Below are 27,339 nucleotides of genomic sequence, written 5' to 3'. Positions count from 1 at the left end.
TGGGTGCGGAGGGGCTGGCAAACCTCCCTTGCCCCTCCTGGCATTGGCTCTGGCTAAAAGCTTCGGCGAAATAGGTCAGTGGAGCCTGGCACGCATCCTGCTGCCCCCTTGGCTGCTTGCCTGGGGTCTGGGGGCCAGCAGACCCCCCAGGGCCCACCGCCCCCATGCCCCTGCTGGTGACAGGAGCTGATGCAAACATCACCGAGGTCCAAGTGTTGCCCTGTGCTGGGCACGGGGAAGGAGCTTGTCCCTCCTTGGGGCAGCTGCAGCACCCACGTCCCCAGCGCCACTGGCCGTGCCACCACTGAGACCCCCAGGACCTTGGAGACCCCGCTCCAAGCCACTCTGTCCCATGAAGGGGGTCACTCACACCCACCCTGTCACGATGCTCCCGCAGAACAAAGGCGACCTGCAGCCCCTTTTTTAACATTTATATTTATATATATATATAAAAAAATTAAATATATATAATATATCGTGTTTAAGACTAAAAATATAGTACATAATATTTAAAAAAAAGGAAAATGAAAAATAAAAAAATGGGAGGTGGGGGCAGGGTGGGGGCATCACAGATACGTGTCTCTAGGGGTCTAAACCAGCCGGTGCTAGGGAAGGGACCCGCTCGCCCAGTGCCGGGGGGCTCAGCCATGGCCTGGGGGGCCCCGTTCCCACCCCGGCAAGAGTTTTAATTTAAAGCTTCGGCTTCGATTCACGGCACCCGGGGATGGCTGGGGTGGGACACCCGTCCTGCGCTGCCGTGGTGGCTATTGCTATCAACGTGGGGGTGCAGCACCTGGGGCGGGAGCCCCCCGAAACGGGGCTGTCCTCGGGGGGGACGCGGGGCAAGGAGAGGGTGCGTGTAGGGGGTTAAATCAGGCACCATTGCAAGAAATGGCACGCAGTCCTGCAGTTGGAGGCTCAGGCTGGGCGCGGGCTCAGCACCTTCCAGGGTTTGGCCCGTCCTGACAGTACCTTTTTGGGGGGGTGGGGGTGTCGAGGGGGGAAGGAGGGGGGCAGCGGACCCCCCGGCTGTGCCACTGGGGCTGTGTTGCCAGCACGGCTCTGCCAGCCCCTTCCCAAACCCTCCCGGCAGCCCTTCGAAATCGTACCTGCTGTCGACAGGGTGGCATCCAGCCCGCTGGGGTCAGTGACTGGGAGTGGGGTGCTCGGTGGGATGGGGACTGCAAAGCATGTCCCCCTCCCCAGGACAGACCCCGTGGGGTGGGCGCGCGTGGGGAGGTGTTTCGTACCTAATCCCGGGGGACCGCAGGGACAGTTTTGGGGGGTGGGGCCAGGATGTAACCGGGAAGGGCTCCCCGGCCAAACCCCCTCGCTACGCCTCCACCCTCCCACCAAAACTCATCGCCCCCCGGCAAGACCCCCGTCTGCAGCTCCTGAGCTGACGGCTGGGCGAGCGTTATGGCTGCAGGCAGCGAAACTGGGGTCCCATCGCCCCGGCTGCCCAGTGCCCCCCAGTCCCTGGAGCTGGGGGACCGGCTGAGCTCCTGCTCCCAGCTGGTTTGGTTTGCTGTGGCTCAAAACATTCGCCAAACCCGCAGGGCTGGGGCGGCAGCGTGCCGGGGTTGGGGTTGGGGAGCGATAACACTTGCTGGTGGCCGGGAGGGCGCTTACACCCCTTATATACACCTTTATATACATTCATAAGAGGGACCCCCCCATCCCCACGCCAGCCGGTCCAACAGGGTGTTGCTCAGGGTGTTGCTTGGGGTCAGGCTGACAACAGCGGGACGGAAACCTGCCGCTGCCTGTGCCGTAGGTCTGAGTGTGCGTATAGGGGGGGACACGCAGATGCCGGGGGGTCTGCTGCTCTGAATTTACCCGTCCTGATCCCCTGGGATTGCGGCTCCGAGGGTGGGCGTGGGGGCTGTCGGCAGGTGGGATGGGTGGGGAAGGGGGAAGCTGGCCCCAAGTGAGGGCTGTCCCCAAAATCAAGGCACAGGGAACGGGAACGGGCTGGGATGGGGCTTTTTTTGGTGATAACAGAAACCATTGCGTATATGTGTGTACATACAGACACGTATATACACACATATAGCACCTCCCTGCTCCCTTGCATGGGGGTCTGGATGGGACGGGGGGGTTCTGGGGGCAGCTCGTGTGCAGCCCCTTGCTCCTGCAGAGGAGGGAGAGGCAGGTGCTGGCTCAGGGGTGCTGGGGACCCATCAGGGATGGATCCGGCACCGCAGAGCTCAACAGGGGGGATCCAGGGCAATGGGGGAGTGGAGGCTGCAGAGCCGGCCCCGAGAGCCATGCGGACCCGCACGCACCCGCTGAGGCTGGCTGGGGTCAGGGGGACGGGACGGGCACGGCGGGGAGGATGCCCCCCAACCCCCTCCCTCCTCCGGGAAGGTACCGAAAAGAAAGAACTGAATGAGTGGAAGCTCGAAGAGACTTGGGGCACGTCCCCGCTGCCAGCAAACCCCAGGGGGGTGGCACAGCACGTGGAGTCCAGCCGCTAGAGGAGAAGTGGGGCAGGAGGGTCAGGATGAGCCCCTGAATATCAGGGGACAGTCGTGAGGTACCTGTGGACCCCTGCTGCCTGCGCCCCCTCCTCCTCGGTGCTGTCTGCCAGCCCCTGCCTGCCCTAGACATGCGTCTGCATCCGCTGCTGGAAGCGCTGCCCGTAGTCCGAGTGCTGGGAGGTGTAGGAGAAGCGCGTGGCGCTGGCGTACTTGCCCATGGGGTCGTAGGCATCGTAGGGTGCCCGGTCCAGGCCGGGGGGCTGGCCGTACCCCAGGCGGTAGGTGGCATAACCGGCACTGGCCGGGAAGGCGGTGTGACCCCCGTAGTTCTCATAGGAAAGCTGGCTTGCCGTCTCGCCGCCCGCCGTGCCGGGAGGGGGTCCGGGACCCGGTGCCGCCTCGGCGTTGTAGTCGGACGCGGGGCCGCGGCTGTAGGTGTTGAGCTGAGCGTAGCCGCTGGAGTGGGAGAGGCGGGAGGGTGGGCGAGTGTCGTAGCGTGCTGGGCCGGGGTTGCGGTAGTCAGTGTAGAGGACGGTGCGGGAGGACGGGCGGTCCTCGTGGGCACGGACGTTGTAGTAGCCGTTGGTGGGGTCCTGCGAGGAGATGGGGGTGGTGGGGGTACGCACTGAGGGGAGAGGACCTACAAGTCCCGGCCCCTTTCTCCTCCTCAAAGCACCCTGCGACCACCCGACCCAGGCCAAAACCGGGAGCTGCCCCTCTTCTACACCCCACATGCCCCGGCACCATCATCAGACCTTGAGCTCGTACTCCTCGCGGGTGTCGATGGTGTCACAGCGAAGGTCCTGCTTCAAGTCCACGTCGTCCTTGAACGACTGCAGGAGAGTGGGGAAGAGACGGACTTGTTCCTCAGTGGTCCCATCCGTCCCGGCACAGGGTGGGGAAGGATGCTGTGGGGTAACCCCCTGGCACGGGGTGTCCCTTACCGAGTAGATGGCCTTCATGACACGGGTGGCTGTGGACACGCTGGCTGTGTCCTCTTCACGGTCCGCATGCAGCGTCAGGGGCTCCCTGTTCACCGTCTCCACCTTGATGTCCAGCTTGCGCAGGGTGACGTCCTTGCGGCCTGGGGGCACGCAGGAGCAGGGATGGAGGCAGAATCCTCCCACCCCTGCCCCATGGGTGGCACCCCCCGTGTAGGTAGCACCCATGGTCCCCTCTGCTGTGGCTGCCGACCCCCCCTGCTCCCCACTCACTTCCTTTCCGGCGCCGGTAGAGGAAGCAGGCGAGCACCACGAGGAAGCCGATGACGAGGATGCTGGCCCCGATGGTGGCACCGGCAATGATGCCCACGGGCAAGACCTCTACAGGAGACGGGGAGATGTTAGCTGGGGACAGGGGACAGGGGCACTGCCAGGAGGTGGTTGCAGCAGGAACGCGCCTGCCCTCGCCGACACCCTGTTGCCGGCAGCAGCCGAGACCTGGCCGGGTTCCCCGGCATCCTGGTGTGCCACGGTGCCGTGCCGGCGCTACCTTTCTCCTCCAGCTGGATGATGGCGGTCCCCGGCCCGAAGCTGTTCCAGGCCGTGCAGTTGTAACGGGTCTGGAAGTCGGCGTCCATGACGTTGTTGATGGTGAGGGTGGAGAGGACCCCGCTGCCCGTGTTAGTCCGCTCCACGGTGTACCGCTCCAGCGTCCCTGCCTCCAAAATGTTCTCCTTCCAGGCCCACGCCTGGCCCCGCCGGGGTGGGGGAGAGGGGGCTGCGTCAGCACCCACAGCTCAGCATCACCCCCAGCACCCCTGCCCCCCCCCCCCCCGGCACTCACGATGCGGTCTGGGGGAGGTGTGCTGCCGATGAAACACTCCACCTTGCCGCGGTCGCCGCGCACGGCGTACTGCACAGCCTCGCTCGAGATGATGGGGGGTCCTGCGGGAGGCACGGGGTGGGGGGCTTGACTGGGACCCCGGGGAGAGGGGGACACGCTACGGCATCAACCTATCCGTGTCCTGGATCCGGGTCTGGCACGGGGGGGGCTGGTGCCTGCTCCCAGGGGGGGCACTCACCGTTGACGAAGAGGGTGACCTCGCGCTCGCCCACGCCGATGCGGGGGACGATGGCTTTGCAGACATACTGCCCCGCGTCGGCTTGCGTGACGGACTTCAGGTACAGCTGGTTGCTGTTGCTCAGGACCTGGGTGCAAGCACCGTGGGGGCATGAGGGAGGGGGCAGGGGACCCCCCCCAGATCACCCTCCCCACCTCAGCCGCTGGACCCTACCATGTTGGATTCCTTTTTAGTCCAGGTGAGGGTCAGTGGCGGGTTGCCGGACCACACGCATGTCAGCGTCACGTCGGAGCCGATGTCTGTGACAGTGGGTTTGGGGTCCACCACGATGCGAGGGGCAACTGGAGAGAGCGGGGGGAAGAGGGTGAGGAGCAGAGCTGGGGGGGGGGGGTGGCAGCAGCCTGGGGGTGCCGGGGGGGCTGCCCCACTCACAGTGCACGTCCACCAGCGTGCTGACGTTGGTGCTGCCGATGTCGTTGTGCACCTCGCAGGAGACGGGCTCCGTGAAGAAGGTGTAATCCACCTGCGTGTCGTACTTGTTCTCCTTGGCGTCCTCGATGATCACCCCCCCCTTGGCCCACCTGGGGGGGGGCAGGGCAGAGACCCAAGGCGGGCACGTTCAGGGGACACACGGGACCCCCAGGGCCCCGTTTGACCCCCCCCCATCCCCATATGATGTCGCAGCCAAGCCAGGAGGTTGGGGAGGGACCTCCTGGGGTCCCGCCGGACCCTCACCTGTAGCCTTTGATCTCAGGGTTGGCGGTTGCCATACAGGTGAACACGACCCTCTCGCCCTCTTGCACCGTCTGGGGCTGGATGGACAGGGTGACAGTCGGGGGATCTGCGGGGGGGTGGACAGAGCCCTTGTGGGTGCTGGCACAGGCTCAGCAGGGCAGCGGGAGAGGGGACAAAGTGGCCTGCCTGCCCCCTCCCCACACTGCCACCCAGGGTATGGCCTGTCGGGCGGGAGATCCCAAAAGCTCCGATGCTCAGCGTATGGCCACCCAGCGTCCCCGTCCTTCGTGGGTGCTCGCTGTGGGTGCCCTGCATCCCTGCCCAGTGTGGGTGCCCAGCATCCCTGTCTGGTACAGGTGCTTGCCAGGAGCACCCAGCATCCCTGCCTGGTGTGGGTGCTCACCATGGGTGCCCAGATTTCTTTGCGGTGTGGGATGCTCACCGTGGGCACCCAGCATCCCTGCCTGGTGTGGGTGCTCACCATGGATGCCCAGCATTCCTTCTTGGTGTGGGTGCCCACCATGGGCACCCAGCAATTCCGGCTTGGTGCAGGTCCTTGCCATGGGTGCTCAGCATTCCTTCTCGGTGTGGGTGCTCACTATGGGTGTCCTGCATCCCTGCCTGGTGTGGGCACCCAGCATCCCTGCCTGGCGTGGGTGCTCACCATGGATGCCCAGCATTCCTTCTCGGTGTGGGTGCCCACTGTGGGCACCCAGCATCCCTGCCTGGTGCAGGTCCTTGCCATGGGTGCTCAGCATTCCTTCTCGGTGTGGGTGCTCTTGGTGAGCACCCAGCGTTCCTGCCTGGTGTGGGTGCTCACTATGGGTGTCCTGCATCCCTGCCTGGTGTGGACACCCAGCATCCCTTCCTGGTGTGGGTGCTCACCGTGGGTGCCCAGCATTCCTTCTCGGTGTGGGTGCCCACTGTGGGCACCCAGCATCCCTGCCTGGCGTGGGCCTCAGCATCCCTGCCTGGTGTGGGTGCTGCCGGTGGGTGCCGGGCCCCGGCAGGGCAGACCCTTCCCACAGCAGCCACTGGAGGTCGGTGTTCACCGCGAAGTCCCAGCCCAGCCTCCCCCCTCCAGCTTGGCACCAGCCGGCCGGGTCTGGATGAATCCCACCGTGGGCACGACCCCTCTGCAAAGGCACCCAGCTCCAACCACAGGGCTGGGGGACCCTGCGCACCCCATGATGCCCAGGTACCCCCAGAAGTCACCTCTGGCTCCCTGCCCTAGATGAACCAACCCCCCCCCGACATTCAAGCATCGCCCCCTCCGCCCCCAGCACCAACTCACGGTGAACATTCAGCTTGACGAAGGTCTCCTTGCCGGCCGGGATGGCATCGTTGGTGCTGCGGCAGGAGAACACCCGCCCGATGTCCAGGTCGGTTGGGTTGATGGCAAGTTGGCTGGTGGTCGTCTCCCGCTTGCCATCAGCCAACACCTCCTACCGGGGAGAGAGGACGGGCCCCGTTGGCTCCCAGCACCGCACTGGGGACATCGAAGCATGGCACAGGGCAGAGGGGGTGAATGCGGGGTCCCAGTGTGTCCCCGTACCGTGCTGGTGATGGCTCCATCCTGCTGGAGCCCATCCCGGTACCAGACGATGGTGGCTGCCGGCTTGGCGCTGCGTGCCCGGCACGTCAGGTTGTATGGTGTCCCTGCACGCAGCAGGATCTCGGGGGCTCCGTCGATGGTGGGGTCCTCGGGGGGGACTGCAGAGGGGAGAGGGGACACCGGGTGGGTGCCGGCTGCTTGGAGCGGGGGGTCCTGCCCACAGCCTCAGATGCAGGCAGACCCCACTCCACGCCACGTGATGCTGAAAAATTGATACTGCTCTGATAAAGGGAAGAGTGATGAAGGGCAGTGGAGGCAGGCAGCATTTGACAGCAGAGCGTCAACCGGGCTGGCGCCGCCCGGGTATTAATCCCCTTTTTGATCGGGAGCTAAAGTCTCGTTACTGATTTATTAGGGCTTGGCTCTCGGGGAGATGTAAAGATGCCATTTGGTGTCGGGATGGAAACCCTGTGCTGGCACACGCTGGGGCAGGAGGCACAAGCCAGGCACAGTGGCCTGGGGTGTCCCTGACATGGGGGCTTGGAAAGGGGGGCTCGGGGCGGGGGACACACATGGTTCATACTGTGTGTGGGGAAATGGATGCTTCAGCTGTTTGTGACCGACCCCGGGAGCTGGCAGTAATGATGGAAATGGGGACTGGGTGTCTGGTGGAGGAGCGTGGTAGTAGGACAGGCAGAGGCGGTTGTAGGATGGGCAGAGAGGGAGAATCCTCCCTGTCTGGGGACCCCAATATCCACAGGAGCGTCCTCTGCCCAGTGACCCCCATGCCTGGGGAACGCCTTACTTGGGGACCTCCCTGCCTGGGGACCTCTCTATCAGGGACCACCCTGTGCAGAGACCCCCCTGCCCAGAGAGCCTTTTGCTTGGAGAATCCCCTGCTTGGGGACTTCCATGCCTGGGGGTCCCCCTGCGCTGCCCCAGCTGAGCCCCACACTGGACAGGGGATGCAGGGGGGACCTTGCTGAGCTTGGCAGGGGATGGAGGAGACCCCAGGTACCCCCAGCCTTGGCAGAGCCATCCCAAAGACCCTGGGGTGGGGCTGCTCCCGCCGGCTCACAGCCCCCCGGCCAAGCACGGTCCCTCCAGGCTGGGGGTCCTTGGGGACAGTCCCTGCCCGGGAGCGCAGGGAGCTGCTCCAGCAGCTGCGGCACGGGGAGAGCCGCGCTGCTCAGTACCCCAGCCACATCTCCCGCTCACATGCCTTTTATCTCCCGTCTTGCAAATGGGAATTTCAATGCCAGGGGAAGAAGGAGAAAGAGGGGGAAAAAAAAAAAAAGAAAAATTAAGAAAAGCAAGAAATCCGCCCCAAAACCCCATTCATGCAACATTTCCGCTGTGGCTCTGGCATCTCTTTTTTTTTTTTTTTTTTTTTTTACCCAAGACACAAAAGTCAGGGAAATCAAAGTTACGGCACTCGTAGGTCCCGTAACTCAGCCACGGTGTGAATATAGATTAAGGCATTAAAGATAATGGCACATCCAGGCTACCGGAGGAAGGGAGGGCAGCAGCGCAGGCAGTGACAGCTTTTCCCCCGCGGTGCTGCCTGCGATGGCTCAGGGGACTGGCTCAGGGGACGTGGGGGGCGGTGGGGGACATGGGGGGCGGGGGGGGGGCTGGCTCCTTACTCAGCACGGTGAGCTTGGCCCGCCGGGACCGCAGTGCGGCCTCGGTGGCCTGGCACTCGTACACGGCGTCATCGGAAAGCTCGGCGTCGGTGATCTCCAGGTTGTACTGGCCCGAGTCGGCCGTGCCAATGATGCGGTAGCGTGGCCAGGCTGTGGGGACAGTACGGGGGGGGGGTGTCACTGTGGAGGGGATGGGGTTCACCCAAATTCTCCAAGGTTAAGGGGATGCTCCAGGGCCCCTTTTCCGGGGAGGAGAGGCCGGTGCGATAGGGAACCCCCTGGTTCACAGGGCAGCAGCTCCTGCGCGTTGGGGTACAGCCTGGGCAGACCTGGGGGGCTGCCACCTTGCAGCCTGGTCTCTGCCTGCGCCCGGTGCCAGCCACAGCGGGGACACAGGCGGCCAGTGGCGACCTGGCAGATGTGGGGTCCCTGGTGCACATGGGATGCTCAGTGCCCGCAACGACCCCAGTGCCCGCAGGGACCCCAGTGTTCTCAGGGACCCCGGTGCCCACAGAAAGCCCAGTGCCCGCAGGGACCCTGGTGCCCACAGGGACCTCAGTGCCCGCAAGGACCCCAGTGCCCGCAAGGACCCCAGTGCTCTCAGGGACCCCGGTGCCCACAGGGACCTCAGTGCCCGCAAGGACCCCAGTGCCCGCAAGGACCCCAGTGCTCTCAGGGACCCCAGTGCCCACAGGGACCTCAGTGCCCGCAAGGACCCCAGTGCCCGCAAGGACCCCAGTGCTCTCAGGGACCCCAGTGCCTGCAGGGACCGCAATGCCCGCAAGGACCCCAGTGCCCGCAGGGACCCCAGTGCCCACAGGGACCTCAGTGCCTACAGGGACCCCGGTGCGTGCAGAAAGGAGCAGAGGGTGGGCAGCAAGCCCCAGCTGGTGCTTTGGTGCTGGGGCACATGCCACCAGCCTCCCAGCAGCCAGGGATGCTGCACAGGGAGCTGGGAAACGGGGCGGAGGGAAGCAGCGCCGCAGGAGACATAACACGGAGAGCTTCACGCGTGGTGACAGACCCTGCCCTGCGCAGTGACGTCCCCAGAGCCACCCGCCACCCCATGGGTACCTTTGAGCCCCTGCCCCATGCCCAGGGCGAGGCCGTCTTTGGTCCATTGCACAATCCCGGAGTAATTGAGCACCACGCAGGAGAGGACGATCCTCTGGCCGGCCACCACCGTCTGGTCCTCTGGCTCCTCCACAAACCGTGTCTGTGCCGCTGGGGATGGAGGAGGGGGATCAGCCAGGGCCTGGGGCGCCACGCACACCACTGGCCGTGCCGGCAGCGCCCGGTGCTCCGTCATGCTGGTGGCTCTGGAGTTGCCACCAACACAGCCCCCCCAGGCCCCCCCCAGAGCTGCCCGCGGTCCCCAGAGGTTTCAGAGGGGCTGCTGGGGCTGTGGGACCCCCAAAGCCGGGCTCCACCGCACCCCTGAGCCCCCGCCCTGTGCAGCAGCTGGGATTGATCTTGGTGGCAGCGCCCGTCACGCGGCCGGCGGGTATTGACCAGGACATGGCGGGGGGGGGATGCGTGGGGTGTGCCAGCGTGGGCGTGCTGAATACACGCGTGTGCTGCCGGCTCCGGGACAAGGGATGGGGACCAGGACCCTGGGGGGGCAGTGGGCAGAGGGGCATCGTGGTGTAGGAGCTGCCTTTTCCCCAGTGATTATCCCCCTTAAAAGCTTTTTTTTTTTCTAAAATATTCAAATTATTTCCGCTGTGGTGCGGGAGAGGGGGAGGCAGAAATCCCTTTTGGGGATGAGTGAGCTGCGGATAACGAAGCCGCTAAGTCCCCAGCACGGCCTCTGCCAGCACGGCTCACGGGGTGCCACATGCCCTTGCCATGGCCACGCCGGGCACGGCCACAGCTCAGGCACCCCAACCCACTTGGGTTTGTCCCCAGCTTGTGCTGCATCCCTGGAAAGCTGGGGACTCTGGGCCTTTGATCCTGCAAACAAAGCCCCCCGACACCTCCTGAAATCCCTGCGCCGGCTGCTGCCTCCCTTCCTGGCAGCCCCCGCTCTTGTGCCAGCCCTGGGGACACCATGGCGCCAAGGAGGACGGGATGCGCTGGTGCTTGGCACCCTCCTTGCCATGCCTGGCGCAGGGGACCAATGTGCCACCGTTGCCCCGGTGCCTGCCTGTGGGTCCTGCCATGGGGTGGGGTAGGGCAATCTGCAAGGTCTTGAGCTGGAGAGACCGCACGACCCACGTGCAGCATCCCCAGATGCCAGGCTGTGCCACCAGATACACCGAACGGGTCAGCATCAGGCATCCCCAAAACCCTGGGATGGGGCACCCTAGGATCCTCAGGACATGGCACCCCAGGATCCACAAGATGGGGTTCCCAGGGACCCTTGGGATGGGGTACCACCAGATCAGGCACCCCAGGGTCCCTGGGACCTGGTACCTTGGGATCGCTGACACATGGCAACTAGGATCCTCAGGATCCCTGGGATTGGGTGCCCCAGGATCCTCAAGATATGACACTCCAGTATCCCCGGGATGGGGTACCCAGGCATCCTTGGGATGGGGCACCCCAGGATTCCCGGGATGGGCTACCCCAGCACAACAGTGTGCAGTAAACAGGCCGCGCAGCACCGCTGGCCGTGCACAAGGGACCTGCAGCAGTGATTTGGGGACAGTCACTGCTCCCCGCCACCCTGGGGTGACCCCATGCCACCACCCTGGCCCCCCCAGCCCATGCCAGCCAGTCCCACGGCCCCCACGGGAAGGGAGACAGAGCAGGGATGCAGGGAAGGAGGGGGATAAAGGAGAGAGTGGGAGAGATGGGGGAAGGAGGGGAGGATGGGGCAGGAATGGGGGGGCCAGGGGGAGGGGGAAATAAAAAGCAGAGCAGAGATCAAAGCGGAAGGTGCCTGGAGAGAGGTGGGCGTGAGGGAAGATCAGAGCCGGGGAAAGGGGAGCGAGACAGGTGGGAGGAGGCGCAGGCAGCAGCGGCCGCCTGCCAGGACAGCACGGGGGGGGGACCACAGCGCTGGCCTGGCACGGGGCTGGCACGGCACAGCCTGGGTGACGTTTTCGGCGGATGAAGGTGACACAGCAAGGAGCTACCCGCTCTGCGTGCTCTGCCCTCCACCAGCCGTGCCAGCATCCTGGGTGCAGGGGATGCTGCCCCTGCCCAGCCCCGGCGAACTCCAGCTCAGCTGCTAATCCCGGCAGCGGATCGTCAGCTGCTGCGGGTATTTAGGCTGCCGGCTCCCCAGGCAGCATCTCCCTCTCCCCCGGCAGGACGAGGGAGCACCCCACAGCACCCACCCACCCACCACCCGCCCCCTGTGCCCATCACGACGCCGTTGTCCCCAAGCTCCGAAACACCCAGCGACGGGACCCTCCTGCACGCCAGCACCCAACGCAGCGGTTCCCCAGGGCAAGGACAGATGGGTGGCAATGCCACCCACCCCATCCCCTGCCAGCTGAGGTGGCAGGTCACCAGCGGGTGCTGGCAGCGGTTGTCAGAGCGCGGGAGCAGTCGGGGTGCGATGCACGCCGGCTTGCAGCACCGTTCTGCCTCCTTCCCTTTCCTCCCCTTCTCCAAGGGGCTTTGCTGGGTGCCCCAAGGGCACCAGGATGGGTGGTGGTGGCGGTGGCTGGGGGGGGGGGGTTGAATGTCTCTCCCCCATCAAGCACTGCCCGTCCTGCTGGGCAAAGGGCTGTTTAGTCTGGAGGAGGGTGATCCAGGGCCAGCGGGCGCGGGGGAGGCTGCGCACCGAGCGACGGCCACGGCACAACGAGCGCTGAAAGTCTTTCCATGTCGCGGGGCCTTGACATGACGCGGAGGAGACGGGCGGCTTCCCAAAGGCTGCGGGCTTCAAAGGCAAGGGGTGCCCCCCCCCCACCCCCATCGCCGTGCCCCCCTCATTGCCGTGCCCCTCTCACCTCGCCGTGCCCACCCTGTGAAGCTTTGGCACCTCAGAACAGCTGATCCCACCCATCCCTCACCCTGCGGTGGGCGCGGGAGAGGTAGTGGCACAGGGGCTGTGGGCTCTGAGCATGCACGCACACATGTGTGCACGGGCACACATGCGTGCGTGCCTGGGAACATGCCTGTGTGCATGGGGACACATGTATGTGTGCGTGGGTTTTGCGCTTGCGCATGGGAATGCATGCGTGCGTGCACTGGAATGTGTCTGTGTGCATGGGAACATGTCTATGCATGGGAGCATGTGTCTGTTTGCATGGGAGCACACACGTGTATCCATGGATTGTGCCTGTGTGCACGGGAACATGCCTGCATGCGTGGGAACATGGCTGTGTGCATGGGGACACATGCATGTGTGCCTGGGAACTTGCCTGTGTGCATGGGGACACATGTATGTGTGCGTGGGTTGTGCACTTGTGCATAGGAATGCGTGCATGCGTGCACTGGAATGTGTCTGTGTGCAGAAGGCGGCACAGGAGCATGTGCATGTGTGCATGGGAACGTGTCTGTGCATGGGAGCATGCCTGTTTGCATGGCAACACACACATGTATCCATGGATTGTGCCCGTGTGCATGGGAACATGCCTGCATGCGTGGGAACGTGCCTGTGTGCATGGGAATGCACGGAAGCATGTGCGTGTGTGCCGGGGAGTACACATGTGTGCAGGAGGCAGGTATCCATGTGCATGGGAACACGCAGCCGCGTACCCGAACATGCCTGTGCGCGCGGGAGCACGCCGGTGTGCACGGGGCAGGCAGGCGTGCCGCGACCCTGCGGGGCTCCCTGCGGCCCCACGCGTGGCTCATGCGTGGCTCCTGGGTGGCGCTGGGGTGGGGGGCAGGCAGGGACCCGGGGGGGGGCTGGGGAGCCCCACTCCCGGCCCTGTCTCCCTCTATTTATCAAACCAAGGGCTGATTAAGCCCTGGGGCTGGTGCTCCAATCTCCCTCTCTCTCCTCTTGCTATTAAACTCAGGGTTCAAAGAAAAGCTTTTTATTCGCACTGACAGCTTTCAGATGGAGCTAAATCTCTCCGTGCTAGAGTTTTTTTTTTTTATTCTATTTTATTTTATTATTTTATCTCTCTCCCTCCTCCCCTTCCTCTTCTTGCTGCTTTTAAATTTAAGCCTTTCCCCCTTCCTCTTCCCAAGTTGTTCGCTTCTATTTATATTGAAAAAAAAAAAAATAGACAGGGAGGAGGGGAAAAAAAAAACAACAACCACCCTCCACTGGTTTTATGCTGCTGGAGAGAAGAAAAGAGGATTTGGCTTCCTTGTGGCCCTGCCCGGCAGAGCGGAAAGGGAGAGATGGGAGAGGAGGGCAGGATGAGACCGCGGCTGGATGCTGCGGACAGGGCATCGCTCCTGTCCCCATCGCCCCCGCCGCTGTCACCACGCTGTCACGGCCCTAGCGCCAGCGCCCCGAGCCACTTGTCACCCGGCGCGAGGCAATGGGATGGAAAAAAAGCGCAACCGCTGCAGCCAGCCCCGGCATAACCCAACAGGCGCTGGCGATGGAGGGGACCCCGCGGACCCCTCGCCGGCCATCTGGGGAAACTGAGGCACAGAAGGCGGCTGAGCTCAGTCCCGCTGGTGGATCCCACCGGGGATGGGGACGCAGCCCCCCCGGGGTGCCATCCTGCCGGGTGCTGGCAGAGCGGTGCCGCGCCTCGCCAGCGGGATGTGCCGGCGCTGAGACGTGATCAGGGCTGGCACATCCCCGCGCTCCCCCCGCTCTGCCCAGCGTCGGGGGCTATTTTAGGCTCTGGCAATTTGGGTCTTTCAGCTAAACCCGGCCACGTCTCAGGGCAGGGATGTGGGTGGCTGGTGGGGTGGCCCCCAAACTGGTGACCCCCCACCCTGTGTGTCCCAGGGTGGCAGCAGGGCCCCATTCTGACCCCAAGGATGGGGAGCAGGGCTGGGACAAGGCTCCAGCAAGGTTTCCTGGAGGGGACTGGGGGGTCCTCGCTTCAGGGATGCCCCCGACCACCTTCCGCAGCATCCCCCGGTCACCGCTGGCCCCCGCAGGATGGGGACCCAACCGGCAGGTGCCCGCCCCGGCAGCGTGCTCGCCTGCAGCTCCCAGCCAGTAAATTGATATTTACTAGAGAGGGTCCCTGTTGCCATCAACAATTTATGAGCCTCCTTCGCTGCGATTAGCCCGGCATGACAGCGCTGGCCAGGAACAGGCCGAGCCGGGTGCTCTGAAAGCAGCTTGGCAGGAGAAGCCGCTTCCGCTCCTTGTTCGAAGTCACTCAATGCCCTTTTCTATTTTCTTCTCATTCCTCTTGGCTTTTTAACGCTAACGTGGCTGGATGGTGGCTGGCAAAGCTGGAGCAGCTTCGGGCGGGAGCCCTGGGATGGTGATGGTGGTAGTGATGCGGTGATGCTGGTGGTACCGGCAGCCGCGGACCCATCCCGGCGCCGGCTGCACCATTTGGGGGTGAAAGCTCTGTCGTTGTCCCCCGGCTTTGTTATCGGCCCCCGGCGCATCCTCGTCAAAAAAGCATTGACCCCGTTTGACCAAAATCTCTCTCCTATAATCCCGCTCTGATTGACATTAATTGAATATTACTATCCTTTAATTCCTCATTAATTGAATCCTGCAGCCGCTACTCCGCGGTATGGGGAGCTGGCAGCATCCTTGCCGTGCCAGCATCCTCAGTGGCTGGTTGTCCCCATCCCCATCCCCGCCATGCCAGCCTCCTCGGTGGCCAGTTGTCTCCATCCCTACCGTGCCAGCATCCTCAGCAGCCGGTTGTCCCCATCCCCATCCCCGCTGTGCCAGCATCTTCAGTGGCCGGTTGTCCCTGTCCCCATCCCTGCCGTGCCAGAATCCCTGGTGGCTGGTTGTCCCCATCCCTACTGTGCCAGCACCCTCGGTGGCCGGTTGTCCCCATCCCTGCCGTGCCAGCGTCCTGGGCAGCCGGTTGTCCCCATCCCCATCCCGGCTGCCTCCGGACCCTGCGCCCTGGCTCTGCTCCCGGCGCTGGCGGGTCCTCCCCATCCCGGCAGGAACGGAAAGTATTTCAACACCATCATATGACGCCAGCGCATCGTTGGCGAGCACCCAGCGCCCGGGCTCGGGAGGCACCAGGACGGGGCCGCATCCAGCCCGCTCCCCCCACCCCCCCCGGCTATCTCAGGGGGCATCGCTGCATTTGACCCCATTACTTCTGCACATGCGATGGCGGTGGCAGAACTGGGGCTGTTTTAACCTCCTCCCAGGGGAAAATCAGGCATGGGTGGCATGGGAGCACCTGCAAACTGCCCACAGACCCCCCTACAGCCACGCTGTGCCTCAGTTTCCCCCGAGGCTGGGGACACTCAGGTGTCCCCAGCATCTCTGGCAGACTGGTAGGGCGCTGGCGGGGGCCGCTCTGTGCCTCCCCCTCCGCTCCCCACTCCCCAAGCCAGTGGAAGCGAAGCTCTCCGGGGAAAGGATGCTCCAGTTATTTTCATTTTTTAAAAGGCAAAATTATAAAAACAAATGAGGAGGAGATTGGTTCCCCTCCCCCGGCCCCGCCGCCTCTCCTCTCCACCCGCTTTTGGCAGTGCCGAGCCCCACGGCCTCCCTGCGCCCCAGCCAGGGTCACCTTGGCTGTGCCACCCTGGCACAGCATCCCCCAGGGCTCCGGGATGCAGGACGGGCACCCATCAGGATCGGGGCCCCCCATCCCCTCTGTGCCACTGAAGTGCCCACGGTGAACCTGGCTCTGGGTGTCCCTCCATGTCCCCTGCTAAGTGCCACGGCATAACCCCCCGCCACGGCACTGTCTCCTCCCATAACCTCCCGATTTCTCATTTCCCAGCCCGGTTGCCATCGCTGTTGACACCAATCTCACAACAAATTTAGCAGCTCATTTCCCATCCCATCAAATATTCCACCTCGATTACTCCCTGGGCAGGGAGATGGGTGCTGCCGTGCCGCGCCGGCACCTCCGTGTCGGACCCCATCAATAGCCTGGTGGGAAGATGCCCGTGGCGGTGGGGACACCCCCTGGTACCCTGGGTACCACATCCTGGGCAGCATCCTCAGGTCGCCCTCATCCCCAGGAGATGCTGGAAACTGAGGCAGGGGAAAGGGAGAGATCAAAGGATGACGGGCATCCACCAGCCCAAGGATAACCATGTCCCCTCCGCCGCCACTGCGACCCCCCCACTTCTCTTCCCATCCCATCCCCAAATTTTCCACCCGAATCTCCTGCCTTTTACAAGCAGCCAGGGCGCACAGCGGGGGAAGATGGGCCGAGGCCCCAGGTCGTCATTAAAGGCAGGGTAAAAATACGCAACGCGGGGACCATGCAAAACAATTTTCAATTAAAATCTCGTTGGGAAGAGGCATAAATACCGGGGGAGATGACGTGGTGGAATTGGGTTCTATTTTTCCTTCCTGAGGAGCCTTAAATATTCCCCACCTAATAATAATAATATAAAAAAAAAATGAACTCCCGACTTACGAAACAACATATAAATTCCCCTCGTAATTACATTACTTTCAGCGCTGCAAAGATGCCAATAAAATATAAACCAGCACTGGGCAGAGAGAGAGAAAATATAGAAGAAAATAAATGAATTGCTTTAGTGCGGTACAGCAAACGAGCCAGGCTGGGGTGGGGCGGGGGGGGGGGGGGGAACTGTGGGGGGCAGGACCCCGATTGCTGCCCCACGGGACCCCCCCGAGGACACCACTGCTGCCCCACAGGTCTCTGTGCTCATCCCCACATGGGGGTCCAGGGTAGGGCACAGCCCCCCCAAGGGGGATCCATCCCCAGGGGACCCTGGTTGGGGGGTCCCAGCAGGAATCCCCGGACCCCCACATCCTGCTCCTGCCCCCCCAGTGCAGGCAGAGGCTGTGGGGGTGGGAGTGGGGAGCTTTGTCTGCCGCCCACCCGCCCCGTGCTGGGAAGGACCCGTTGGCCGCCCAAAGTTGGTGGAAAAACTCGGCCCCTTTCTGCTGCCGTTAATGCCGGTGAAAGGGGGCAGCCAGGCAGAAAGACAAAGGGCTCGGCGGGCCCCGAGCGGGGCGATGCGGGGGGCACGGGGGGCACAGGCGGCTGTGCGGGGCACGGGGGCATAGGGGGCTGTGGGGAGCTGCAGGGGCATGAGGGGCTACAGGGGCACAGGGGGTGTGGGGGGCTGTTGGGGGCTGCAGAGGGATGGGGGCTACAGGGGGCATGGGGGGCAACAGGGGTGCAGGGGGTGTGGGGGGCTACAGGGGGCACAGGGGTGCTGGGCAAGGCTGGCCAGCCAGGCTTACAAGGGGCAATGCGGGGGGCACGCACCGGAGGGGTGTGCTTGCATGGGAGCACGTGTGTGTGTGTGTGTGTGTGTGTGTGCATGCAGCAGCTGTGTGGTTGCATGGGAACACATGTGTCTGCATGCAGCAGCTGTGTGGTTGCATGGGAACACGCGTGTGTGCATGCACCAGCTGTGTGCTTGTGTGGAAGCATGTGCATGTGCATGCACCAGCTGTGCACACGTGTGCATGCACTGGCTGTGTGCTTGCACAGGTGTGTGTGTGCATGTGTGCACACCAGCTGTGTACTTGCACAGGTGTGCGTGTGTGTGTGTGCACCAGCTGTGTGCTTGCATGGGCATGTGTGTGTGCCCGCACCAGCCTGTGTGCTCGTGCAAGAACGTGTCAGGGTGTGCGCACGCACCAGCCGCATGCTTGCACAGAACAGCGTGCGTGCACACCAGCTGCGTCCTTGCAATGGTGCACATGTGCGTGCATGCATGCACCGGCTGTGTGCTTGCATGGGAGCGTGTGTGTACGTGTGTGCGTGCACCCGCTGCGTGCCTGCACAGGAACATGCATCTGTAAGAGCTGGCGGTGCAGGCCCAGGCCACGCGTGTGGAACACGTGTGTGCAGCCGTGTGCACGGCTGGGTAAGGACAGACACCCCCAGATGACCTTTGCCCCCCCTACAGCACCTCCGGGTGGGGGTCCCTGCTGGGTCTGGGGGGCTTTGCCTCCTCCCTGCTCTGGCGCCTTTGATGCTCAGAGGCTCCGCAGGAGGGGGGCAGGGCGCAGATCGGAGCTGCCTTCGCACCCCAGCCTTCCTCCTCCTCCTCCTCCTCCTCCCAGCGCTGCCCTTTGCACCGCTGCCAAACAAAGGCCTGGGCTGCAGATGTGCGGGGCGCTGCAGATGTTGCTCCCACCCGGGGTTCCTGGGGTCAGCCCCCCCCCCCCCGCCCCCCCTTACCCAGAGCATCCCACCCCACGCAACGTCCCCAGGGACACCCAACAGCACCCAGAGGGTCCCAGCCCCCACAGCGACAGCGCAGACCCTGGTCTGAGCCCCCCCCATTGCTGCAGGGGGGGGGTTGGGCGTCCCAGCCCCCTCCCCATCCCCCCCAGCAGACAGAAGGAGCTGGCAGAGCCTCTCCCCTTGTTATTTCCTCTTCATTTCTGGGGCTGTCAGAATTATGGAGCAGTGCTGTTTATTGGCTTGAGTTTAATTAATTTGTGTAATATCCCTGTTAGGAACAATGTCTAATTAAGACTTTTGTTTGTCTGTGCGCGTTGATGGGGGGGTGGGGGAGCTCTTCTTTGGGAAAAAGGGGAGGGGGGGGAATAAAATTCCCTAATCATTAATGAAGGGGGGGAAAAAAAAATATTTAAACAGTGCTGGCATCCTTCCACCAAGCTGCTGGTAAGCGCTCTCGTTACAGATGTCTTAATGAGACATCTCTTAATAATGGGATTATCATTCACATTGAATCGGGACAAGCAGCTGTGAGAGCGCAAGGCTCCGATACGGGCCTCCGCATCCCGACGGATGGAAAAGGATGAGTCAGAGGATGAGCCCCGGGCTCCTGAGCTCTCGCAAGGGACGGCGATGGCACCGTGCCTCAGTTTCCCCACGGGTGGCTCGAGTCCCGGCCGGTAAAAGCAGCGCCGCCAGCACCGGTAACGGGATGAGGTTAAATCCAGTATCTCCGACGGAGCTGGTAGCGGCCCGTTTCCATCCCTGGCAAATGGGGTTTAATAAATAATAATAAAAAAAAAACTAAATGGGAGGGAATGGGAGTTTGAAGGGAAGGGGGGAAAAAATTCATGGGGATGGGGGGTGGGTTGGCATCCCTCTCCGGCAGGACCCCCATTGCGGTGGGGACCCCAGGTTGTCCCCCCGCCTGGGTGCTCCATCCCCCCTCTCTCCCAAGGGGATGATATGGGCAGGAATTCCGGCTCCTTCCTCCCCAAGCGTGGCAACCAGGGCTTGGGGGGGGGGGGGGGAGGGGAACAGAGCCCCCCAAGATCTGCCCACCCACCCGCTGGGCTCCCCAGCTGCCACATCGCGGCCCCCCCCCCCCAAACCAGCCACGTGCCCCCCGTGAGGATGTGGGGCTCTCGGGCCCCCCAGGGCCCCCCCCCCCCCCCACTTAGGATATCTTGGAGGGGGGGGTCCCATGCAAGTTTGAGCCCAGCAGCTCCCACACCCCACGCTGGGTGCTGGGGTCCCCGCAGCTTGGGGGAGGGGGTTACAAGCATCGTGCCTCTGACTGGGGGGGGGGGGATCCTGGGGTTGGGGGGGGCGGGGGGGCACAGCACTCCCTCCCCTCTGGGGCTCAGCAAATCCTGCTCAGGAGAAGCTGGAGCTGGAGGGAGCAGCCCTGGCTCCCGCTCCCAGCTCCTGCGGTCAGAGCCCAGCAATGATCCCACAAGCCTGGAATTTGAGGAATTTCCTGCCAAGGCTCTCTGGAAGACGAGGGAGAGAAAAAAAAAAAAAAAAAACAAAAACCCAGAGCTTAACCCTCAGCTCCCCGCGGCCGCCCTGCAGCGGGCAGGGGGCTCAGACCCCAGGCAAGGGGCTGGCAGGGCTGGGGGGGGGCATTTTAAGGGGGAAGAATTTACCTTTGGGGGTTCCTTCTCGCTGCTCCCCAGCTTTTTTGGGGGCCAAGGCTGCGGGCCCTGCCTTGCGCTGCCCGAGTTGACGGGCAAAGCAAACCACGTCGTGCCTCAGTTTCCCCACTGCTGCTCTCCTGCCTCCTGCCTGGCCCCGGGGAGCCTGCTCCAGCCTCCACCCAAACACACCATCCCACAGCCCCCAGCCCCCCACCCCGCACCCCCCAACCCGCCCTGAGTCCCCCCTGACACCTCCAGCAACCCAGCGGCCCGGCCAGGGGGGCTCAGCACCCACAGCCCTCCCTCGGGGGGCACCCGAACCAAGGCTGGCAGTGGCGCCGGATGGGAAATCCCCTCTCCAATGTTTAAAGCTATTGTTTTAAATCAAATCCACTTGAAAGGTGGGGATTTTTAAATAAAAACCAAAAAGGAATGGGAGGGGGGAGGAGAAGGGTTAGGGGGGTCCTGCTCTGCCGGGGGGGAGCGGTGGGAACCCCAGACCAGCCCCACTTTGTCCTGGACACCCTGCGAGCAGCGACACCGGGATATTCCCTTCTCCGGCACCGCCCGGGAGGATGCTCAGAGGCAACCTGGGTGGGGGCAGCCTGGGTGCCCCCCAACCCCGCAGCTCCCACAGGATGGGGCTCGCTGCGTGTCGCCGGTGTCGGGGCCCAAGGGTGGTGGGTTTCCCCGGGGCAGACCCCGGTGATGGGGGTGCAGCCTTCATCCCGCTCCTCCTCCCGGCCCGGTGGCGATGCTCCTGCAGGCGCAGCGGGGTGGATGCCCGCACCCCCTTGCACGCACACACACACACGCTCCCTCGCACACCCCCACACATGTGCTCCCTTGCACGCCTGCACGCTCCTTTGCACGCCCGCACACTCCCTTGCACGCCTGCACACTTTCCCCCGCTCCTTTTCTTTGCTGTTCCTATGGCAACCCTTCCAAGGCACACAACCGCTCTCCGATTGGAAATAAAAGTTGTTTTTCCTCCCCTCCTCCTTTACTCCACTCTTTCGCTTTCTCCCCCCCCCCTCTTATTTTGATTTCCATTTGGATCATAATCCGCCCGTTGCCATGGCAGCGCTGGCAGCCCTTTATGTCCCAGCCCTTGCAGAAAAGGCCTCTCTCCCCCTTTTTCCCTTCCCTGCGCCTTCCCCAAGTGGGTTTGCTCTTTACATTCCTCCTTCCTGCCATCCCCTCGCGGCAGCGACCCCAGCAGCGTAGGGATCCAGCCCAGCACCGGGGCCTGGCGTCACCGGCTGTGCCACGTCTGATGCCACGCCGGCGGGACTTTTGCGGTGGGTGGGTGGAAAAGAGCTTGGTTTTCAGCTCCAAGAGATGTATCCCAGCAAAGTCCAGGCTGGATCCTGGACCAGAGCTCCATCCCTTTTCCAGATAACCTTAACTCTGCCCCATTGCCTGGCCGTGCTCCTCACTGGAGCATCCTCCCCTTGGGGATGGTACCTGGGGGTTCCTCACTGGAGCATCCTCCCCTTGGGGATGGTACCTGGGGGCTCCTCACTGGAGGATCCTCCCCTTGGGGCTGGTACCTGGGGGCTCCTTGCTGCAGCATCCTCCCCTTGGGGCTGGTACCTGGGGGGCTCCTTGTTGGAGCATCCTCCCCTTGGGGCTGGTACCTGGGGGCTCCTCGTTGGAGCATCCTCCCTTTGGGGCTGGTACCTGGGGGCTCCTCGTTGGAGCATCCTCCCTTTGGGGCTGGTACCTGGCACTGCCACTTGCCCGTCCCAGAGGGTGATGTGGTGGCCACGCTGCCACTGAAAGAAGTCACGTGGGTCACACTGCCAGCGCGGGATGGTCCCTCCGTCCCCTCCGTCTTCCCTGCCCGCCGCCTCCCTCCCGCGCCGTGCCCACTCCTGGCTGGGAGCAGGAGGTTATGAAAATGAGCTGTGTGCCCAGGAGACTGTAATTATCTGCTAAGTGTGAAAGCTAGAGTGATTAATTAAGAGATAATAAAAAGAAAAGGAGGCTAGAGAGGGAATAACGGATGCTTTGATGATAAAACCTGAGGTAAGGCAAGCAATTAGGGGAATCTTTATGGAGAGTTAGCTATAATCCCCACGCTGCCCGTGTGGTGGGGGGCTGCGTGTCAGCTGGATGCACAGATGGACCCACGGACAGCAGTGGCGGAGCAGCGAGGCCAGGCAGCCACAGTGTGCCACAGTCCTGTGACCGGAGCTGGCTCCGGCATCCCTGGGGATGTGCTCACCGGGCCGGGCGTGCATCCTGGTAAGCCGGGCAGTAGGATCCCAGGTAGGATCTAGGCCAGGAGGAAAGCTGGCTTGGGATTAAACCAATCCCGAATTAAAGGATGGGAATGTAATTAATGCTGCTCAGCTCTGGTCAGTGGGGGAGAGGTGCCCAACGACCCTGGTTTCACCTCTGGATGGTTGCGGCGCCAGAGGTCACTGCGGACGGACACACGGATGGCTCTGGACACACGGATGGCTCCGGACACACGGACGGCTCCAGGTCCCGCAGAAAATGGGTGGGACGCTGTGGGCGCAGGCGGCGCTCCGGGCTGGCGGAGGAGGCTGCCGGGGGGCTCGGTGGATGGGCTGGCTGCTCCCCGCCAGCAAAGCGGGCCCCGGCGTGGCAGCGGGTGATTCAGCCTGGCACGGGATGCCCAGGCAAGTCCCGGCACGGGGCGGTGGCTCCGTGGCAGGGCTCGTCCCGCCAGCCCCAAAGGCTGCCTTGGCCCCAGCACCACAGCGGGGCACAGCCCGGAGCAGGATCTGGCCCCCCTGCAGAGCTGTGATGCATCCCTCGCTGGCTCCACTCCCTGTCGGAGAGATGGGGGCAACCCCAGGGTGGGGAAGGGGCTTCGGCCCCTTCCCGCACCTGCCCCGGAGAAGGGAAAAGCAGCGGCAAAACCCCACCAGTGCCTGCAAGCCCTGATCCCAGTTGCCAAAATGGTTTCCTGAAGGGTGGCTGCGGTGACCTGCCGTGGCTCTGTCCCCTCCACCGAGGGGTTTTGGGGATGGGGGTCTGGAAGGGTGTTGGATATGATCACGGTGATCCAGGCTCCCGCCTGGAGGGGACACGGGGGGCAGTTGGCAGGGGACAGAGCTCGGCCACCGCTGCCGAACACGGTGAGGCCAAACAGGAGCCAGAGATGGATCTGGCGGCTCCGGTGCACGGGCAGTGGGCTCACTCCAGGCGAGCAGCCTGGAGACCCCCAGGATTGGGCGAGAGCCCAGCGGCCACCAGCGTTGCCACCGCTCTTTGAATGCCCACCCAGGGCATGATGCCAAACGCTACCGGCTCCGGCACAGCCCCCAGCCCCAGGGAGGAGGGGTGAGGGCCACCATACTCCCCCCCCCACACACACGACCATCTCCCAGGGGCTTTTATCACCCTGCAGCAGACAACAATCATCTTAAAACCACATCACGCCAAGCGCGGCTCCGGCAGCGTGCGGGGAGGCCAGCCACCACGGCTCCTGCACAGGGAGGACAGGCAGGTGCCCACCACCATCCTCATCATCCCTCCGGCTGCGCTGAGACCACCAGGACCCTCCTGCACCTCCTTCCCCCTTGGGGAGCCACCGAGGGCATTAACGTCCTGGAGCGGGGCTAGTCAGGGTGGCCCTGTGCCCTGGCACTGTCCCTCCTGCCCCAGCACCATCTCTCCTGCCCTAGAAATCGGGCGCCACAAGGGGCCACATCCTGCCATCCAAGCTCCATCCAAGCTCCATCCAAGCACGCCTGAAAAAGTCACCAGCAAAGGGACCAGCCTGACCTCAAGCCACCCGGTGCCACCCCTGCTCCTTCAGCGGTGACATCTCCCAGCTCAGCAGGGGCGTGCTGGGTCTCAGAGCCACACACTGTGGGAGCTACAAGCCCCCCAGGATGACACCCCCCCCCCCTGCTGCCACCCCTCCATCAGCCCCTGTTTCTCTGCTGTTTCAATTTTACTGCTTTTGAGAGGGAAGGGGGTGGGGGGCATGAAAAAAAAAAACCCACAGAGAGAAAAAGAATCACCCAGAAAATGAATAAATATTTCAATTTGAGGTGCAATCACGGCGAGTGATTGAAACGGGGGGAAGAATAATGGGTTTCATTTAGATAAGATACAGAAAATTATTTAGTGAGAAATGAAGAGTGATGAAACCCATTCAACATCTTTGTGTGCAAGGACGTGAATGGCACCGACCCCCCCCCACGCACACGCCGGCCGGCACAGCCCCAGGGGGGCAGGGAACCCCAAATTTTGCCCCCTAACAGCAGCAGGACCCCACACACACACCCAGCACCCCAGTTTAGAGCAACGCTCCGCGGCGTGAGCAAGACTTAGCTGGTGGGGACAGTGACGGGACAGGGATGCTCGAGGGGGGGGACCCTCACCCAGGGATGAGACCCCAGCCCCACCGGAGCCCCGGGCCCAGCCATCTGGCTTTTCCCTCGGCCGAAGTGGCGATGCCGGAGCTGGGCCCCTCTCGCTGCCGAGATCCACATGGCACCGGGCGGGAGAGCGGGTGCTTTTGTTCCTGGGAGGGCAGCGGAGCCCCCCGCGCTCCCCCCAGCCCTGCGCGGGGGTGCCTGGGATCTGCCCCCCCCCCCCCCCCCAGCCCCCTAAGAGGCTTTGCACGCTCCTTTTAAACCCTGGGTCGACTCAATTTTTTTTCCCTCCTCCTGGCATCTTAGCAACGCCGCCCCCTTAATTAAAAATTAGATTGGATTTTGCAGCTGGGAAGGAGCCGGAGGCCGTGCAGGGGCTGCCTTGGCCAGCCCTGGGCCGAGCCGGCTGAGACCTCGCCAGCTCGCTGCACGCATGGCGCGCTCCCCCGCCGCCCTGGCGTGGGGCTTCGGGGAGGTCCTGGGGGGACACACCCCGCTGTCCCCCCCCAACCCACCCTTCTGCGTGACCTTGGCCGAGCGAGTCCCTGTGCCTCAGTTTCCCCAGGCTGGCACGGCGCAGTACCTTGGGGGGGAGACAGGGGCCAGGGAGGGGGGGCTCTGGCTGACCCCCAGCTTGCAGCAAGCCCTAGGAAGCAAATGGGGGGGGGGGGGGGCAGAGGGTGCCCCACACTCCCCCTGGCAGGGGCTGCCTGGGCTGGGAGCAGGGGGTCCTGGCTGTCCCCCAGAGACACCCCCTCGGCTCCCGGCCCGGACCCCCCCGTCACCCCCAGCCCTGGGTGCCCCCCCTCAGCAATTGGGGCGCCCAGGGTCAGGTCCCCACTGCTAACGGGACCCTAGTGACCCCGGTCTGTCCCCCCTCCCTTCCTGACACCCCCAACTAACCCACCCAAGCAGTGCTGACCACCCCCTACCCCGGCTCCCCCCGCCTCGCCGCGACCCCCCCCCCCCCCCCCCCCCTCCCCCGGCTCCGGCAGCACGGGGAGTCCCGCAGGACCGGGACGGGGGGGACCAGGACACAGATTCGGCGGGGGGGGGGGGGGGGGGGACACGGACACGGGACACACACGACACAAGACCCCGACCCCCAGCCCGGGACATCCATCAAGAGCAGAACCGGGGGAACAGCCGCAGCCCCGGGCTGGGGAGACCCGGCCCATCGGGACCACCCGGTAAGGGGGGGGGGTTAACGAGGACCGGCCCCGGGGTACCGGCCCCGGGGGGCTGGGATGGGGGTGTCCCACCAGAACTAGCACCCCCTCCCCCAAGACCGAACTGCTGCCGCCGCGTTCCCCGGCTGGAGCCGCTCTCATCCCATCGGGACCGGGCGGCACCGGAGCCGCTGCCCGAGCCGGGCCGCAGCGCTGCCCGCCGAGTTCCGACTCGCACTTCGGCGCTGCCCGGTACCCGCTGTCCGGTAACCCCGATGCCCCGTGGCCGGTACTCGGTACCCGATGCCCGGTGGCCGGTACTCGGAGCCCGGTGTCCAGAGCCCGATGCCCCCTGTCCAGTACCCGGAGCCCGGTGTCGGTACTCCCGATGCCCTGTACCCGATGCCAGGAGCCCGATGCCCGGTGTCCGGTACCCGCGATTCCCGGAGCTCGATGCCCCGTGTCCGGTACCCCCGATGCCCCGCGCCCGATACCCGGTGTCCGGTACCGGGAGCCTGATGCCCCGTGTCCAGTATCCCCGATTCCCGGTGTCCGGTACCTGGAGCCCGATGCCCCGTGTCCGGTACCCGGAGCCCGATTCCCGTTGTCCGATACCCCCGATGCCCGGAGCCCGATTCTGGGAGCCCGATGCCCCGTGTTCGGTACCCGGAGCCCGATTCCCAGTGTCCGGTACCCCCGATGCCCGGAGCCCGATTCCCGGTGTCCGGTACCCGGAGCCCGATGCCCGGTGCCTGGTACCCGCGATGCCCCGTGTCCGGTACCTGGAGCCCGATGCCCGGTGGCCGGTACCCCCGATGCCCGGTGGCCGGTACCCCCGATGCCCGGTAACCCCGATGCCCGGTGGTCGGTACCCCCGATGCCCGGTGGTCGATACCCGGAGCCCGATGCCCGGTGGCCGGTACACGGAGCTCGATGCCCGGTGGCCGGTACCCCCGGTGGCCGGTACCCCCGATGCCCGGTAGCCGATACCCCCGGTACCCGGTGGCCGGTACCCGGAGCACGATGCCCGGTGGCCGGTACCCCCGATGCCCAGTACACCCGGTGCCCGGTACTCCGGTGCCCGATGCCGGTGGCGGTGCCCGATGCCCGGTACCCACCTTGCCCGTGGGAGTCCGCGAGAGTCAGGAGGCAGAGGAGGAGGACCCGCATGCTCCCGTCCCGGCCGCGCTGCGGGCAGGGGGCGCGGGGGGTGGCCGCTGCCCCGCTCCGCCGCCCCGCTCGGCCCCGCGCCCCGGTACCGGCCCCGTTAGAGCATGGCCCGGCCGGGCAGGGGCCGGGGAAGGGCCGCGGGCTCCGCCGCTCCGCTCCGCGCCGCTCCGCGCCGAGCCCCGGAGTGCGCTGCCGGCGGGGCGGGGCGGGGGGGGCGGGGGGGGCGGGGGGCGGGGCGGGGCGGGGGGGGGGGCGGGGGGGGGGGGGGGGGGCAGGGCGCCTGTTCGCGCGTCACGCGTGGTTTGGGGCGGGCGTGTGCGTGTTGGGGCGTGTGCGTGTGTGTCGGGGTGTGCACATGTGTGTTGGGGCATGTGCGTGTGTGTTGGAGTGTGCACGTGTG

At 64.3% G+C, this 27,339-nt stretch overlaps 1 protein-coding gene across 2 annotated transcripts; it reads right to left on the bottom strand.

The window, feature by feature from the left end:
- Window positions 1-480: 480 nt before the first annotated feature.
- On the bottom strand, window positions 481-27,117 carry KIRREL1 (kirre like nephrin family adhesion molecule 1). Of its 2 annotated transcripts, XM_037370926.1 has the most exons (15): window positions 26,888-27,117; window positions 9,517-9,666; window positions 8,443-8,592; window positions 6,797-6,954; window positions 6,536-6,686; window positions 5,242-5,347; window positions 4,939-5,087; window positions 4,720-4,847; window positions 4,507-4,633; window positions 4,269-4,369; window positions 3,975-4,173; window positions 3,698-3,805; window positions 3,428-3,567; window positions 3,239-3,316; window positions 481-3,076 (listed from the first exon to the last, which is right to left on the bottom strand). In XM_037370926.1, exons 1-15 carry the CDS (start codon window positions 26,937-26,939, stop codon window positions 2,606-2,608), a joined length of 2,268 nt encoding a protein of 755 aa, XP_037226823.1. In that variant the 5' UTR covers window positions 26,940-27,117; the 3' UTR covers window positions 481-2,605. The 2 variants fall into 2 exon arrangements, with proteins under 2 accessions (XP_037226823.1, XP_037226822.1); XM_037370925.1 differs by lacking the exon at window positions 26,888-27,117 and having other exon boundaries at window positions 9,517-9,766.
- Window positions 27,118-27,339: the final 222 nt, after the last annotated feature.

Source organism: Falco rusticolus, chromosome 19 (assembly GCF_015220075.1).
Source record: "Falco rusticolus isolate bFalRus1 chromosome 19, bFalRus1.pri, whole genome shotgun sequence".
NCBI lineage: Eukaryota > Metazoa > Chordata > Aves > Falconiformes > Falconidae > Falco > Falco rusticolus.
This window is presented reverse-complemented; position numbering and strand designations above follow the sequence as displayed.